This window comes from Salmo trutta, chromosome 27 (genome assembly GCF_901001165.1).
Source record: "Salmo trutta chromosome 27, fSalTru1.1, whole genome shotgun sequence".
Taxonomy (NCBI): domain Eukaryota; kingdom Metazoa; phylum Chordata; class Actinopteri; order Salmoniformes; family Salmonidae; genus Salmo; species Salmo trutta.
Genome location: NC_042983.1, coordinates 20,894,691 through 20,909,656, shown reverse-complemented (window position 1 = coordinate 20,909,656; position 14,966 = coordinate 20,894,691). Strand labels below are relative to the sequence as shown.

Here is a 14,966-nt window from a genome sequence, read left to right as displayed (position 1 = left end):
CCTTAACTTCAAGCACAGTGTAATGAGGGTCGTCTAAAGGAGACCAAGGCTTAGCGTGTATAGTGCTCATATTTACTTTTTTAATGAATACACTTTAACAAAACGACCGACAACAGTTCCGTCAGGTGACATACACTAAACAGAAAACAACTACCCACAAAAACCCAGGAAGAAAAACCCCTACTTAAATATGATCTCCAATCAGAGGCAACGAGGACCAGCTGCCTCCAATTGGAGATCAACCCCAAAAACAACAACATAGAAATAGAAAACCTAGAACACAAACATAGAAATAGAAAACATAGAAAAACACAAAACACCCCCTGTCACGCCCTGACCTACTCTACTATAGAAAATTACATCTTACTAGGGTCAGGACGTGACAGTACCCCCCCCCCCCCCAAAGGTGCAGACTCCAAATGCAACAAACCAAAAAAACAAAAAAAAAACAAAAGGGAGGGTAGGGAGGGTGATGATTGTCTATGCCGGCTCAAATGCAGTCCACCTAACCTTAACCTCCAGCATAGGAGGCGGCTCCGGTTCTGGGCGTACTCCCCACTCCACCCGTTGATCCTTCTGCTTTATTACCACCTGACTGTGAATCGTCGTCGAAGGAACCGGACTGTAGATCATTGCTGGAGGTTCCTGGCTGCGGACCGCCGCTGGAGGCTCTGGGCTGCGGACCGTCGCTGGAGGCTCCGGACTGGGGTGCGTCACTGGAGGCTCCGGACTGGGGAGCGTCGCTGGAGGCTCCGGACTGGGGAGCGTCGCTGGAAGCTCCGGACTGAGGAGTGTCGCTGGAGGCTCCGGACGGAGAAACGTCGCCGGAGGTTCCGGACTGGGAGGCGTCATACTAGGTTCCGGACTAGTGACCGTTGCTGCTGGCTCCATGCCATGGATCATCTCCACAGGTTCTGCGCCAAGGATCATCACTGGAGGCTTCTTACCATGGATTATCTCTACAGGTGTCGGCCATGAATTATTCCTACAGGCTTCGTGCCATGGTTTATCCCTACAGACTCCGGACCATTTATAATCCCTCCAGGTTTTTTGCCAAGGATTACCTCTTCAGGCTTCGTGCCATGGAATATCCCTACAGGCTCCGGGCCATGGATCATCACTAGAGGCTTAGTGCCATGGGTCATCTCTACAGGCGTCGGACCATCGATTATCACTGGAGGCTTTGTACGTGAAGCAGGAACCGGTCTCACCAGACTGGGGAGACGCACTGAGGACCGAGTGCTCAAAGCAGGCACCGGCCGTACTGGGTTATGGATGCGCACTGGAGGGAGAGTGCGAAGAACAGGCACAGGACATACTGGATTCTGGAGGCGCACTGGAGGGAGAGCACGAGGAGCAGGCACAGGACGCACTGTGCTATGGAGGCGCACTGGAGAGAGAGTGCGAGAGGCAGGCACATGCTCACCACAAAAAGCACGGGGAGTTGACTCAGGCCTCACCCCTGGCCCAGCCAAACTACCCGTGTGCCCCCCCAAAACATTTTTTGGGGGTTGCCTCTCGTTCTTCCCAGGTAGGCTCCGGTATCTCTCGATTACCAGGTCCAATTTCTCCTCTCTGTCCACTCACTATGTGACCAGGTGTCCATTTCAGCCCGGGCACGCCGCTTGATCCAATCATGGTGGGTAGTTCTGTAACGAGGGTCGTCTAAAGGAGACCAAGGCGCAGCGTGTATAGTGCTCATATTTACTTTTTTAATGAATACACTTTAACAAAACAACAAAGCGACCGACAACAGTTCCGTCAGGTGACATACACTAAACAGAAAACAACTACCCACAAAAACCCAGGAAGAAAAACCCCTACTTAAATATGATCTCCAATCAGAGGCAACGAGGACCAGCTGCCTCCAATTGGAGATCAACCCCCAAAAAAAACATAGAAATTGAAAACCTAGAACACAAACATAGAAATAGAAAACATAGAAAAACACAAAACACCCCCTGTCGCGCCCTGACCTACTCTACTATAGAAAATTACATCTTACTAGGGTCAGGACATGAAACACAGAGACACATACAAAGCTCTCCCTCGCCCTCCATTTGGCAAATCTGACCACAATTCTATCCTCCTGATTCCTGCTTACAAGCAAAAATTAAAGCAGGAAGTACCAGTGACTTGGTCTATAAAAAAAGTGGTCAGATAAAGCAGATACTAAACTACAGGACTGTTTTGTCGTCGGCTGTGGCAGGGCCTGCAAACTATTACAGACTACAAAGGGAAGCACGGCCGAGAGCTGCCCGGTAACACGAGCCTACCAGATGAGCTAAATAACTTCTATGCTCGCTTCCAGGCAAGTAACACTGAAACATGCATGAGAGCATCAGCTGTTCCGGACGACTGTGTGATCACACTCTCCGCAGCCGATGTGAGTAAGACCTTCAAACAGGTGAACATTCACAAGGCAACAGGACCAGACGGATTACCAACTGGAGAGGGTTTTCATTGACATTTTCAACCTCTCCCTCTCTGAGTCTGTAATACCAACATGTTTCAATCAGACCACCATAGTCCCTGTGCCCAAGAGCACTAAGGTAACCTGCCTAAATGACTACTGACCCGTAGCACTCACATCTGTAGCCATGAAATGCTTTGAAAGGCTGGTCATGGCTCACATCAACACCATTATCCCAGAAACCCTGGACCCACTCCAATTTGCATACCGCACCAACAGATCCACAGATGACGCAATCTCTATTGCACTCCACACTTCCCTTTCACACCTGGACAAAAGGAACACCTATGTGAGAATGCTATTCATTGACTACAGCTCAGTGTTCAACACCATAGTGCCCTCAAAGCTCATCACTAAGCTTTGGACACTGGGACTAAACACCTCCCTCTACAACTGGATCCTGGACTTCCTGACGGGCCGCCCCCAGGTGGTAAGGGTAGGTAACAACACATCCGCCACGCTGATTCTCAACACGGGAGCCCCTCAGTGGTGCGTGCTCAGTCCCCTCCTGTTCTCCCTGTTCACTCATGACTGCACGGCTAGGCACGACTCCAACACCATCATTAAGTTTGCTGATGACACAACAGTGGTAGACCTGAAGTCAGAGACCTGACCATGTGGTGCAAGGACAACAACCTCTCCATCAAAGTGATCAAGACAAAGGAGATGATTGTGGACTACAGGAAAAGGAGGACCGAGCACGCCCCCATTCTCATCGATGGGGCTACAGTGGAGCAGGTTGAGAGCTTCAAGTTCCTTGGTGTCCACATCACCAACAAACTAATATGGTCCAAGCACACCAAGATAGTCGAGAAGAAGACACAACAAAACCTATTCCCCCTCAGGAGACTGAAAAGATTTGGCATGGGTCCTCAGATCCTCAAAAGGTTTTACAGCTGCACCGTCGAGAGTATCACTGCCTGGTATGGCAACTGCTCCGCCTCCGACCGCAAGGCACTACAGAGGGTAGTGCGTACGGCCCAGTACATCACCGGGGCCAAGCTTCCTGCCATCCAGAACCTCCATACCTGGCGGTGTCAGAGGAAGGCCCTAAAAATTGTCAAAGACTCCAGCCACTGTTCTTTCTGCTAGCGCACGGCAAGCGGTATCGAAGTGCCAAGTCTAGGTCCAAGAGGCTCATAAATAGCTTCTACCCTCAAGCAATAAGACTCCTCAACAGCTAATCAAATGGCTACCCAGACTATTTTCCCAGAAAACATATGTGCTTTAAGTTGGCTTTCTGTTAAACTAAAGGCAGAGGCTGCGGATCCGTAGGTAACCGCCCTATCCCAGCCCCCTGGAACCCTTTTCCCCAGGAACACGCATTCAGCAGGATGCAACGTTTTGGAACGTTCAGAGAGAAATATGTGTTGTAGAACAAACATGCCTCTCTGACATGTTGAACAAGGAATCACGTAGGCTCTATTCATGGCATTCCTATCTGCAATGTTCAACAACATTTGGCTACTGAACGTGGCCCAGAGCTGAAGTTTTCCGAATCACGTTCTGTGCACGTGTTTCTTTACCTCTAATTTAGGCACACATTTTTGTGGTCAAGTTTTACAGGTGAAAAATTGTAAGCTGACATATGGAATTGTTTTAAGAAGGTCCTACCATGGATACTTTAGCTATTTGATTTTGAATTTTAGGACACCTTTAGGTATCAAATGTATAAATTATTTGTTAAAATATTGAATTTGGCCTTAACCACTATAGCCCATAGAAACACATTGAATAACACATTCCTAAATGGCCAAAAATATATATATAAATCCTAATGAATATATATATATTCGTATAATTATTATATATATACGAATTGAGGATGTTCTTTTATTTCTTTTATTTATTTATCCGTTATTTTACCAGGTAAGTTGACTGAGAACACATTCTCATTTACAGTTCTGAGGGCAAAAGGGGGTGCAACTCAATGTTAGGAAGGTATTCCTAATGTTTTGTACACTCAGTGTATGTGTTTGCTAATACCCTGAAATCTTGGTTACAGAAATTATGTAGCAAAAATGTAAGTGTAGGGAGAAGACAAGCACACTAGGTGGAGACAGAAATCTTTGTGTGGTCATTGTAGGCTCTTTCTCCCTTTCTCCAGGCTCCTCTCCAATGAGAGACATACAGTGGTGAGAAAGACAGGGGTACTGAATCCTGGTGTTCCTAATGTTAGGAACATTGATTCAGCTTTGATCTAACTTTATTAAACGACCACCATTCGTCAGAGTAGCCTGTTCTCTATGAGTAAAGTAGGGAATCCCATACATGCGCAGAAGCTTCAGGACCTTTAGCTGACGGGAAGAGGGGGTCCAGAAAAGATGTATCCTCAGCCACTCCGTAAACTAAATGGTCAGTAAACTAAATGGTTTGTCTTCTTGACCAGACCTAAGGTTTTAAGGATTAATGTATGAACCTTTAGGGGTTAATACATTGGAGACCCTTAAGGTGAGCGAACTGAGCTGATTGGGCTTATGAGAAGTCCGCAGAGTCTCCCAGATGGTTAGAAGATAGTCAGACTGACCTTTGACCTGCAACTGGGTAGTATGGGTCAGATTCCCCTCCGAGTTGGACACATGACATTTATACATTCCTGATGTCTCTCTGGTGATGGGAGCCAAAGATAAGGTGCCATTGAGCACCTGTGAGAGAGGGAGGGAGAGAGAAAGAGATTGCAGATGCTTTGAATCATGACCAACATCTTCATCCAACAACAGCAAACAGAATCTTTTCTACATACCACCATCTTTTCACCATTCTCAATTGGGGCCTCATCTTTATGCCAGATAACAGTTGGTCGAGGGTTACCATGGGCACCACAGCTGAGGGTCAGGGAGTCCCCTAGCAGGACTTCCACAAAGGTAGGCGGAGTCTTGATAAATACAGGTGGGGCTGCAGGGGGAAAATTAGATGATCTTCAAACAAATGTAACACAATTCTCTAGTTAGTTAATTAACTACTAATGGGAAACTATGAATTATGTTACTGCTATATCTGTAAGCTAGTCGTGGCCTCTGATCACCCAAACATGTTGAGTAACCAGGTACGTTACATGGATGTAACACAATACTTGCCCTGATGATATCCTATTTGATGCGTAAGGGAGGAAAAAAATAAGACAAGATGGACAAATGGAAAGAAAGAGAGGATGAGAGGTAGATAGTAAATTGGAGTGGCATGTGTTTTGATATGTGTGTGAATGGGAAAACAGAATAGGAAAAGGAGAGAAGGAGAGAGTGACAGTAGGAGGAGAGAAGGATGCAGGACAAGAGAAACACTTGAACACAAAACATTGTTTTCCCTTTAGCCTCCACTATCCTGGTGAAGTCACGTGCACTGTCTACGTCCCCTGTGGCGAGACGAGACGTGTCGTGAGCACTGTGTAAAACACTGAGCATTATGCAACAACAACTCATACACTGAAAAAAGACTCCATATGAAGATAAACAGGAGAGGGACATGCTGAGGATGTTGAGGATATTCTAAAGGGAAAACACTGATGGTTGTGGGCAGTTAGAGGATGACATGTCCTGTAGGCCACAGAGACCCACTGAGCTGCACCTGTGATGGAGAGGAAGGTCCAGGTGCCGTTGCGGAACTCGTCTGTGGTGCAGTCTAGGAGCAGGATGCGACACTCGAACCAGCCCTCGTCCTCCAGGCTCAGCCCCTCCACCAGCAGCGAGGCCCCCCGGGTCAGAGACACACGGCCTGGGCACAGAGAGAGACAGAGAGCCCCCAGGGTCAGAACATACAACCAGACTAGCAGAGTCAGCACATGCAGGCAGTGGGCTTACCAAGCAGAGGACACAGGCATCCAGTGTCACAAAAGGCCACAGGCAAAGTCAAACCTCATGGGTTTTCAGGACATCAACTATACTGTCCCATAAAGTTTGCTGTGAGTTAGTATCAAATAATCAATTATACATTACTTAAATTCCCCAAAGGGTTTAGGACTCAGGACTTTTCGGTCTGCTTAATGGAATATATGGAATGACATAAATGCCAAACAGAGAATGTAATTTAAAGAGAAGCCAGAGACCTTGGGTTAGGGAAGTACAAACACATGATTCAATTGTGACAAGCAGAGCAAGATTCTAGTTGAGAAAGATTTACTATATTTAGACTTCTCGTTGTGTACAATATGGAGAGTGATGAAGAGAATAGATAAAAAAGGGTAAAGGCAGTTTGGTACCAATACCAACAAATCAACACTAGAGAGAAGCTCTTATCAATGTCAAAATGTCACCAGATTCCACCGGAATCTGAAGATTTGTTTTGAAATGTACCACCTGTTTTTGTTTATCATGGAGGAACATATGGCAGAGAGGGAAACTGTGGAAAGCGGAAGACACTTTATGAAGTCCTCTCTCCCCCCCACCTCCTTCCAAACACACGTCTCTCTATCTCACACCCCGCCCCTCTCTTTTTCTTTCTACTTCTTACAACTCCTTGTCGGGCTTTGAAACGTGATCTTTTGGTTGCCTGGTGACTGAAGCCTGGTTTTCAGGGTACTAAGTTACCCGTCTTTCCCCACCCCCTCCTTTTATTCAGTCTCTCAATGAACTCTTTTTTCCCCAAATGCAGGGTTTTAAATGATAGGAGGATGTTTATAGTAAATCAGTGGAAAACTCATGCTTTTAGCAGGCAACAGCCAAGCAGTTTTAAAATAAACAGAGCAGTCACAGAGAAACCTCATGCATCCCCTCAGAACAAAACAAACGTACCCAATGAGTTACTCATAAATGTAAGTTAATAATGTTTGGAGCTATAAATGAGCAGAGGAGGAAGCCCTTGGCTTTTAAACACAAGAAATATACATATTTTTCAAGGTGGAACAAGTTAAACCAATTAACCCTCTGACAAGTAATAGGGAAAGGGAAAGGGGGATACCTAGCCAGTTGTACAACTGAATGCCTTCATATGATAATGTCTGATAAATGCTTAGGCTTTATAAACCTCTGTAGTAAGCAATTGTAGTAGATAACCAATGCAATTCTACAGCCTGCAGAATCTAGAATAAAGACTGTAGACACCTTGTACACTAAATCCTATGATTGACAACACAATGTGTAAAAAGCCCCTATTTGAAGAAAAAAAAGCCCCTAGTTTGTTCATTGAATAAGCATGAGAATAGAGACGGAGTAGCATCCTCATCATTGAATCTTTTCACGACCCTTGTACTTCAGCTCCTGAGGTCATTTCACCAGGGTGTTGAATGACAGAAAAGATTTATTGAATTTACTTCAACTTTGAAATTATGCCAAAAAACATCAGAGGAAAACAGCATCTATTCAGCTGTCCAGGATGTTTTCCTTTCAGACAGCAGTGGCCGGAGGTAGCCTTGTGATTAATTAAGCAAAATACACCCACAGCCTTGAGGCTTCAGTGTGAAACACCACACTGTGTTTAAAAAGGGATTACAATGAGTAACAATTAACCCCACATTCCTGAGAGGGGCTGTTGTTTTGGTTAATAGTAAGGTATGCTTGCAGAGGTAATGATTGTCTGACCTTCTTCAACACAGACCCAATCATTACTGGGCGGCTCTCAGTTTGTGCTTACAAAAAAAGGTACCTCTGATCCCAGGTCAGTGTTTTTAGGAGAGCTGATAGGACACTCAGAGAAAGGAAATGTGTGCTGAAATGATAACAGGTGTATCAAAGACTTCAGGCATTGGCTGTTATCTCAAAGTGAGGGATCCTCCCTGAGCTGCCTATTTCCTATACAGACTTTTTCCCAAACAGCAATGGAATTAACTCCACACCCAGTGCACTGGAGAAAAACTATCATGTGTAACACTTCACACACACTCTCACACCTAATCCCTTTGTGGCTAAAAATGCTGAGGGACATTTTAAATTCATTAAGATTACCAGCACCTCTAAGAATGATTAAGAATCAAACACAAACCAAGGAATTCCCAATGGCCAAATAAATCTAAATACTGACATGCAAGCATGAGCGTGCACAGCATATGAGTTGATTTTCAAAACCTTGAGTGTGCAGTTCCAACTGGCTCACCACTGGGGAATTTTTTGTTGGACTATCAAACACTTAACTTTCTTGCTCCCCTCCTGCCTGTCCATCACTACAAAGGGAAGGCAACTCCCCCACACCACCCCTCGTAATTCTCTCAAATTACCATAGTGATGAAACCAAGAATACCCAGGGCTGGGAGTTTGGATTTGAATTCAGTTGCTGTGGAAACGGGGAGCGACGGGGGTAAAACACTGGGAAGGGAGGGCCAATCACAGGGGGTGGGTTTGTGCCTGTGATTCAAAAAAGTACACATGGAAGAAAACATGTTTGGATTGAAATAATGGGTAAATGGCTTGTGACCGATCCAGCAGTAGGAAATGGAGACAGTGGGTGCATTCTTAAATTCACTCTGGCTACCTACTCCGATTTCAGAGCACTCTCGTCTGAGTGTGCCAGAGCGCAGAATAACTGACAAATTTACGAACGCTCAACACCCATTGAATATGGCTGGTGTCAGTAAACGTCGGCAAAAAAAAGCGTAATTCAATTGTTGTCAGCAGCAGATCTTGATAATGCTCTGGATAACATAAAAACAGCCTAACCAGCACTGCTAGGGCAAGTAAAATGGTCAGAGTGAGGTGTTCTCTCATTTGTGTCTGGAAGTAGCTAGCAAGCTAGCCAACGTTAGCCAGTTAGCTTCGGTACTTGACTGCAGTTGTGAGGCCAGAATGCTCGGATCAACCCTACTCCTCGACCAGAGCGTCCAGTGTGCGCTCTGAACGCGCCGAGAGTGAAATGCTCTGAATTTACGAACAGACAATCCTACAACGCTCTGAATTTACGAACGCCCAGGGGGCACTCTGAGCGCACTCTGGCACTCCAGATTGAATTTACGAACGCACCCAGTGTGAGAGATAAAAGAGAGCCAGAGAGAGAAAAGCATGTTTTCATTCAAATCTGAGGTCAGACAATAGTGACAAATGCAGTTTTATTTTAATTATTTGTCTAGCCATGGATGGTCCCAAAAGGCAAAATTGCTTCCATTCATAAAAACCAAATCAGAATAAGATAAAAAATAAATATGTGCCCTGTAAATGATTGCTTTTGTTAAGATGGACAGATGGGTCACTACCACATGATTTAAAATAATGTTCCAAATTAAAGGTGTGGACAATTTCCAAACCATCCCAACTCGAAATAAAAATATGGGGATCTGAATACTCATCAAAGATGACCAAGTATTGATGAAAATTGTTAAACGGCTCATCGCTGCATTCCACAAGGACAGATTATGGCGAGGTTATAGAAGGTATTTGGATCAATAATCCACCGACTACTACCAATGAGTGAGACCTCACTGACCTCAGTGAGCCTGTAACACTCCAGCAGACACATTCATTACTCCCACTTGGCCTGCATTAACACAATATCTTGAGGTCCTCCTATACACTAGTCTCTATGGAGCACAGAGACAGAGAAACACTAGCTGCTCCTTTTTCCTGTCTATTCTCCTCACTGTTTTTCCACCCCCAGATATCACATGACGACTTCAGTCTACCTTACAACGAGCTGCTATTCTGACAGGTCTGGCTGGTGTGCAGTGAAGGGTGCATAATGGAAACTCTAATGCACCCGTTCAGTTCAGCGTTCCCCTCTAAGACGCACCACCCTCTTCACATTAGCCAGAGTCAGGTTCTCCCCCAGTGGGTGGCAGGTTAAAAATCACTCAGCTCTTTCTGAGCTGCACCGCTCACTGCACTGCCAGAGAACTGCCTGTACTCTGACAACAGTTTTTATGTAACCATGGCCTGGGGTTTTAATATACAAGGAGGCTCTCTGTAATGTACTGCATTGTGTTTAAAATCACTGTGTGCTCCCATGCTTACTTTAGGGAAACTGGTGTTAAATCGTATTAATTTTACCCACATAATTCCATTCAAGCTGGGTGTCACACATATGGAAGTCAACACTTCCGATGCAGTGATTGTGTGGCAAATGCTGTTCATTGTGGTCCATGCAGCCTCTCAGCGTTAAATCTCTGGGATAATGTTCTATTGTTCGGAGGAAATGGAATGGACATGTGATTGTTGCAGTGGTGGTTCCCACTGCTGCGTAATTACATGTTGTAATGCACGGGGATATACAGAATTTCATATGCTACAATTAATAGCGGCACCTATGGAGGAAGACAGATCATTCTGTTTAAAGAGGCCTCCGTTTTGTTTTTCTTTGTCCGTTCCGTATGTGTTTAAGGGAGACGGGCAGAGGTGCATTGTGGGATGTGTTTTGATTTGAATACAATCATAAGTCTGGGGCCAGCCCCCAGCCCCTGACAGCCCACCCCTCCCTTCCCCCCCAAATTTCCCTCTTCAATCCTCCTCTCCCCTAATCAGTTTAACCCTCTTATGAATAGCTCTTTGTCAAGCAATAGATTACAGTTAACTCAGTCCCTCTCTCTCTGTCCGGCTGTTTTAACCCTTGCACCAGCAAGCACGTTCCGCTCACATGGTCAAGCCACTGCAGCAGTGAGTGACACATCCAAACCTCAGCCCCATCCAACTTGGCCAACTACAGAATGGCCCTCCATGCCTGAATCAGAAAACAAGCAATTTAGAAGCAACAAGTCAACCATGGTCTACTGCATTCAAATCTGTGACAAAGCATGGAAGTGTCAATGTACCAATGCCTGTTTTTAATGACACTGTATTTGAAATATACTAACATACTGTATGACTTAGAAATTACCATGTGCAGGTGTTCATGCATGTGTGAGTTTATGAGCCCTTTTGTATTCCATACATGATGTACAGTACTGGTAAATAATTGACAGATGCTGCATTTGTTCTGCTCATTCGTTCAAATGAAATCAAGCTTTATTTATACAGCACATTTCAGACATGGAATTTGTATTAAGGCAATTCTAACATTTTTAAAAACATTACAATACATTCATAAGATACTAAGTGTGTGCCCTCAGGCCCATACTCCACTACCACATATCTAAAACACAAAATCAAGGTGTATGTGTGTATTGTGCGTATGTTATCATGTGTGTGTATGCATGTCTCTGTGCCTATGTTTGTGTTGCGTCATAGTCACGGCTGTTCCGTAAGGTGCATTTTTATCTGTTTTTAAAATCTGATTCTACTGCTTGCATCAGTTACCTGATGTGGAATAGAGTTCCATGTAGTCATGGCTCTATGTAGTACTGTGCGCCTCCCATAGTCTGTTCTGGACTTGGGGACTGTGAACAGACTTCTGGTGGTATATCTTGTGGGGTATGCATGGGTGTCTGAGCTGTATGCTAGTCGTTTAAACAGACAACTTGGTGCTTTCAACATGTCAATACCTCTCACAAATACAAGTAGTGATGAAGTCAATCTCTCCTCTAGAGATTGACATGCATATTATTAATGTTTGCTCTCTGTGTACATCCAAGGGCCAGCTGTGCTGCCCTGTTCTGAGCCAATTGCAATTTTCTTAAGTCCCTCTTTGTGCCACACGTCTGAACAGTAGTCCAGGTGCGACAAAACTAAAGCCTGTAGGACTTGCCTTGTTGATAGTGCTATTAAGAAGGCAGAGTAACGCTTTAATATGGACAGATTTCTCCCTATCTTAGCTACTGTTGTATCAATATGTTTTGACCATGACAGTTTACAATCCAGGGTTACTACAAGCAGTTTAGTCACCTCAACCTGTTCAATTTCCACATTATTTATTATAATACTTAGTTGAGGTTTAGGGTTTACTGAATGATCTGTCCCAAATACAATGCTTTTAGTTTTTGAAATATTTAGGACAAACTTATTGAAACCAACTGCAGCTCTTTGTTAAGTGTTTCAGTCATTTCAGTTGCTGTAGTAGCTGGTGTTGAGTCATCCGCATACAAAGACGCACTGGCTTTACTCAGTCAGTGGCATGTCATTAGTAAATATTGAAAAAAGTAAGGGGCCTAGACAGCTGCCCTGAGGAATTCCTGGTTCTACCTGGATTATGTTGGCTTCCATTAAAGAACACCCTCTGTGTTCTGTTAGACAGGTAACTCTTTATCCACAATATAGCAGGGGGTGTAAAGCCATAACACATACGTTTTTCCAGCTGCAGACTATGATCGATAATGTCAAAAGCCGCACTGAAGTCTAACAAAACAGCCCCCACAATCTTTTATCATCAATTTCTCTCGGCCAATCATCAGTAATTTGTGTAAGTGCTGTGCTTGTTGAATATCATTCCCTATAAGCATGCTGAAAGTCTGTTGTCAATTTGTTTACTGTAAATTAGCATTGTACCTGGTCAAAACCATTTTTTCCAAAACTTTACTAAGGGTTGGTAACAGGCTGATTGGTCAGCTATTTGAGCCAGTAAAGGGGGCTTTACTATTAGACATTTTTACATTTTAGTCATTTAGCAGACGCTCTTATCCAGAGCGACTTACAGTAGTGAATGCATACATTTCATTTCATACATTTTTTTTTCCTGTGCTGGCCCCCAGCACATACATTTTTTTTTCCTGTGTGAGTATAACAGAACTCATATGGCAGGCAAAAAAACGGAGACAAATTGAATCAGGAAGTGGGAGAAATTAGAAATGTAGTTTTTCTTTTGAATCCCTTGAAAAACTACAGTGACATAGGATTTACGTTGCACCTCCTAACTCTTCCATTGGCTGTCAACAATCTTTAGGAACTGGTTTTATCCGTCACCTGTTACCGGGCAGAAAATTGTGGCTCAGTCAATCACTGGCCAGTCTGAGGACAGGTGTCTTATGACACATGACTTCGTTGTTTTTTTATTTTTCTTCTGGGATGAACACCTATTGCCCGGTTGTAAAATTATCGCAATTTTACGTTAAAAAAGACCCTAAAGGATTGATTGTAAACATCGTTTGACGTGTTTCTACAAACGGTAATGGAACTTTGAACATTTCGTCTATGGATTTGCGTCCACGCCACATGGCATTGTAAAGTGTTCTGGATGGGTCAACAAAACGGACGGATTTGGACATAAATGATGGACTTTGCAGAACAAATGAACATTTCTTGTGGAAGTGGGTGCCCATCCGAGTGCATTCCGCCGAAGATCAGCAAAGGTAAGTAAATATTTCGAACATATTTTTAGAGATTTGTCGACGTCGTGGTTGTAGGCTAACTGTATAGCTTAGAATTGAAGGCTAAGTTCTGTACTCAGAATATTGAACAATGTGCTTTTTCTGTAAAGTTATTTTGAAATCTGACAAAGTGTTTGCATAAAGGAGTAGATTATCTCTAATTCTTTAAATAATTGTTATACATTTTGTCAACGTGTATGAGTTCATCTGTAAATTAAACATTTTCTGAACGTCACGCGCCAATGTAAAAATTGGGGTTTTGGATATAAATATAAACTTGATCGAACAAAAAATGCATGTGTTGTCTAACATGATGTCCTAGGAGTGTCATCTGATGAAGATTGTCAAAGGTTAGTGCTTAATTTTAGCTGTATATCTGGTTTTGTCATGGCTATCCGTGCTTGGAAAATTGCTTTTTTTTTGCTAAGGTGCTATGCTAAAATAATCTAATGTTTTGCTTTCACCGTAAAGCCTTTTTGAAATCGGACAATGTGATTGGATTAACGAGTAGAGTATCTTTAAAATGCCGTATAATACTTGAATTTTAATTTTGAGATTATTTTGTTTTGAATTTCGCGCCATGCTATCTCACTGGTTGTTGTCCAACCAATCCCTTTAGCAGGATTGTATCCTCTAGAGGTTAAAGAAGGACTTCACACAAAAGCTCCCAGGCAGCACAATACTGGGCCTGATCTCATTCCCCCTGCTCTGATTCCAGGCCCATGGGACACACCTACAGCGCTGTGAGATGAAGTAACAGAACCTTTGTCCTGACGGAGTAACTTAGAGCTGGAGAACATGAGATCCACGGGTCTAGCCTGCATTCTTCTCATATTGTGTCACTGTTTGGCAAACGTCTCCCTGGTCCAGTTTTAGTAGAAATACAGATTGCTGCTGGATCATGTGGGTCAGCCTCAGCTGCCACCTCTCTGTTTGGCTCTCTCCTGGCTGAGTTGGTCGAATAGGGTCATGTTTAGTAAGGCGTTGTTGACCAACGTAAAATGTCAATTCCAATTAAAAGATGGTGGAGGAACAAGGCTCATTAATTGAGGTTCTTTAATGTGTGTATTTGTATGAGGGCGAAACAAGGCCATGACTCCCCCAGTGTTCACGGCTCACACTGAGACAGAATGATGGGGGCCTGCTGGGCTGAGTCTGGGGTTTTGCCTCTGTCGTTCTACCCCCAGGAGGGTGTGCCCTCCACACCGTCTCCACTCATTTACTTCAGCGGAGAGGACACATTTGATCTGCCCTTTTTAGAGTAAGTGTCCCTGACAGCGCGGCCAGTGAATGGAGACTCACAGGCCAGCCTGGACTAACACATTTCCTCAAAAAGCACAACTCCAACAGACTTCACTAGCCGAGTTGACTCTACTTCAGTATTTCAGTGACTATTTATTTGTC

At 44.1% G+C, this 14,966-nt stretch overlaps 1 protein-coding gene across 2 annotated transcripts in view; it reads right to left on the bottom strand.

Moving 5' to 3' along the window:
* LOC115164572 (protein turtle homolog A) overlaps positions 1-14,966 on the bottom strand; it is a 52,790-nt gene that overhangs the window by 20,752 nt on the left and 17,072 nt on the right. For both annotated transcript variants that reach the window (XM_029717201.1, XM_029717203.1), the window contains 3 exons: positions 6,038-6,184; positions 5,217-5,368; positions 5,001-5,118 (listed from right to left, as the gene is read on the bottom strand). In XM_029717201.1, the coding sequence (XP_029573061.1) occupies positions 5,001-5,118; positions 5,217-5,368; positions 6,038-6,184 (417 nt within the window). The remainder of the gene's footprint in view (positions 1-5,000; positions 5,119-5,216; positions 5,369-6,037; positions 6,185-14,966) is intronic.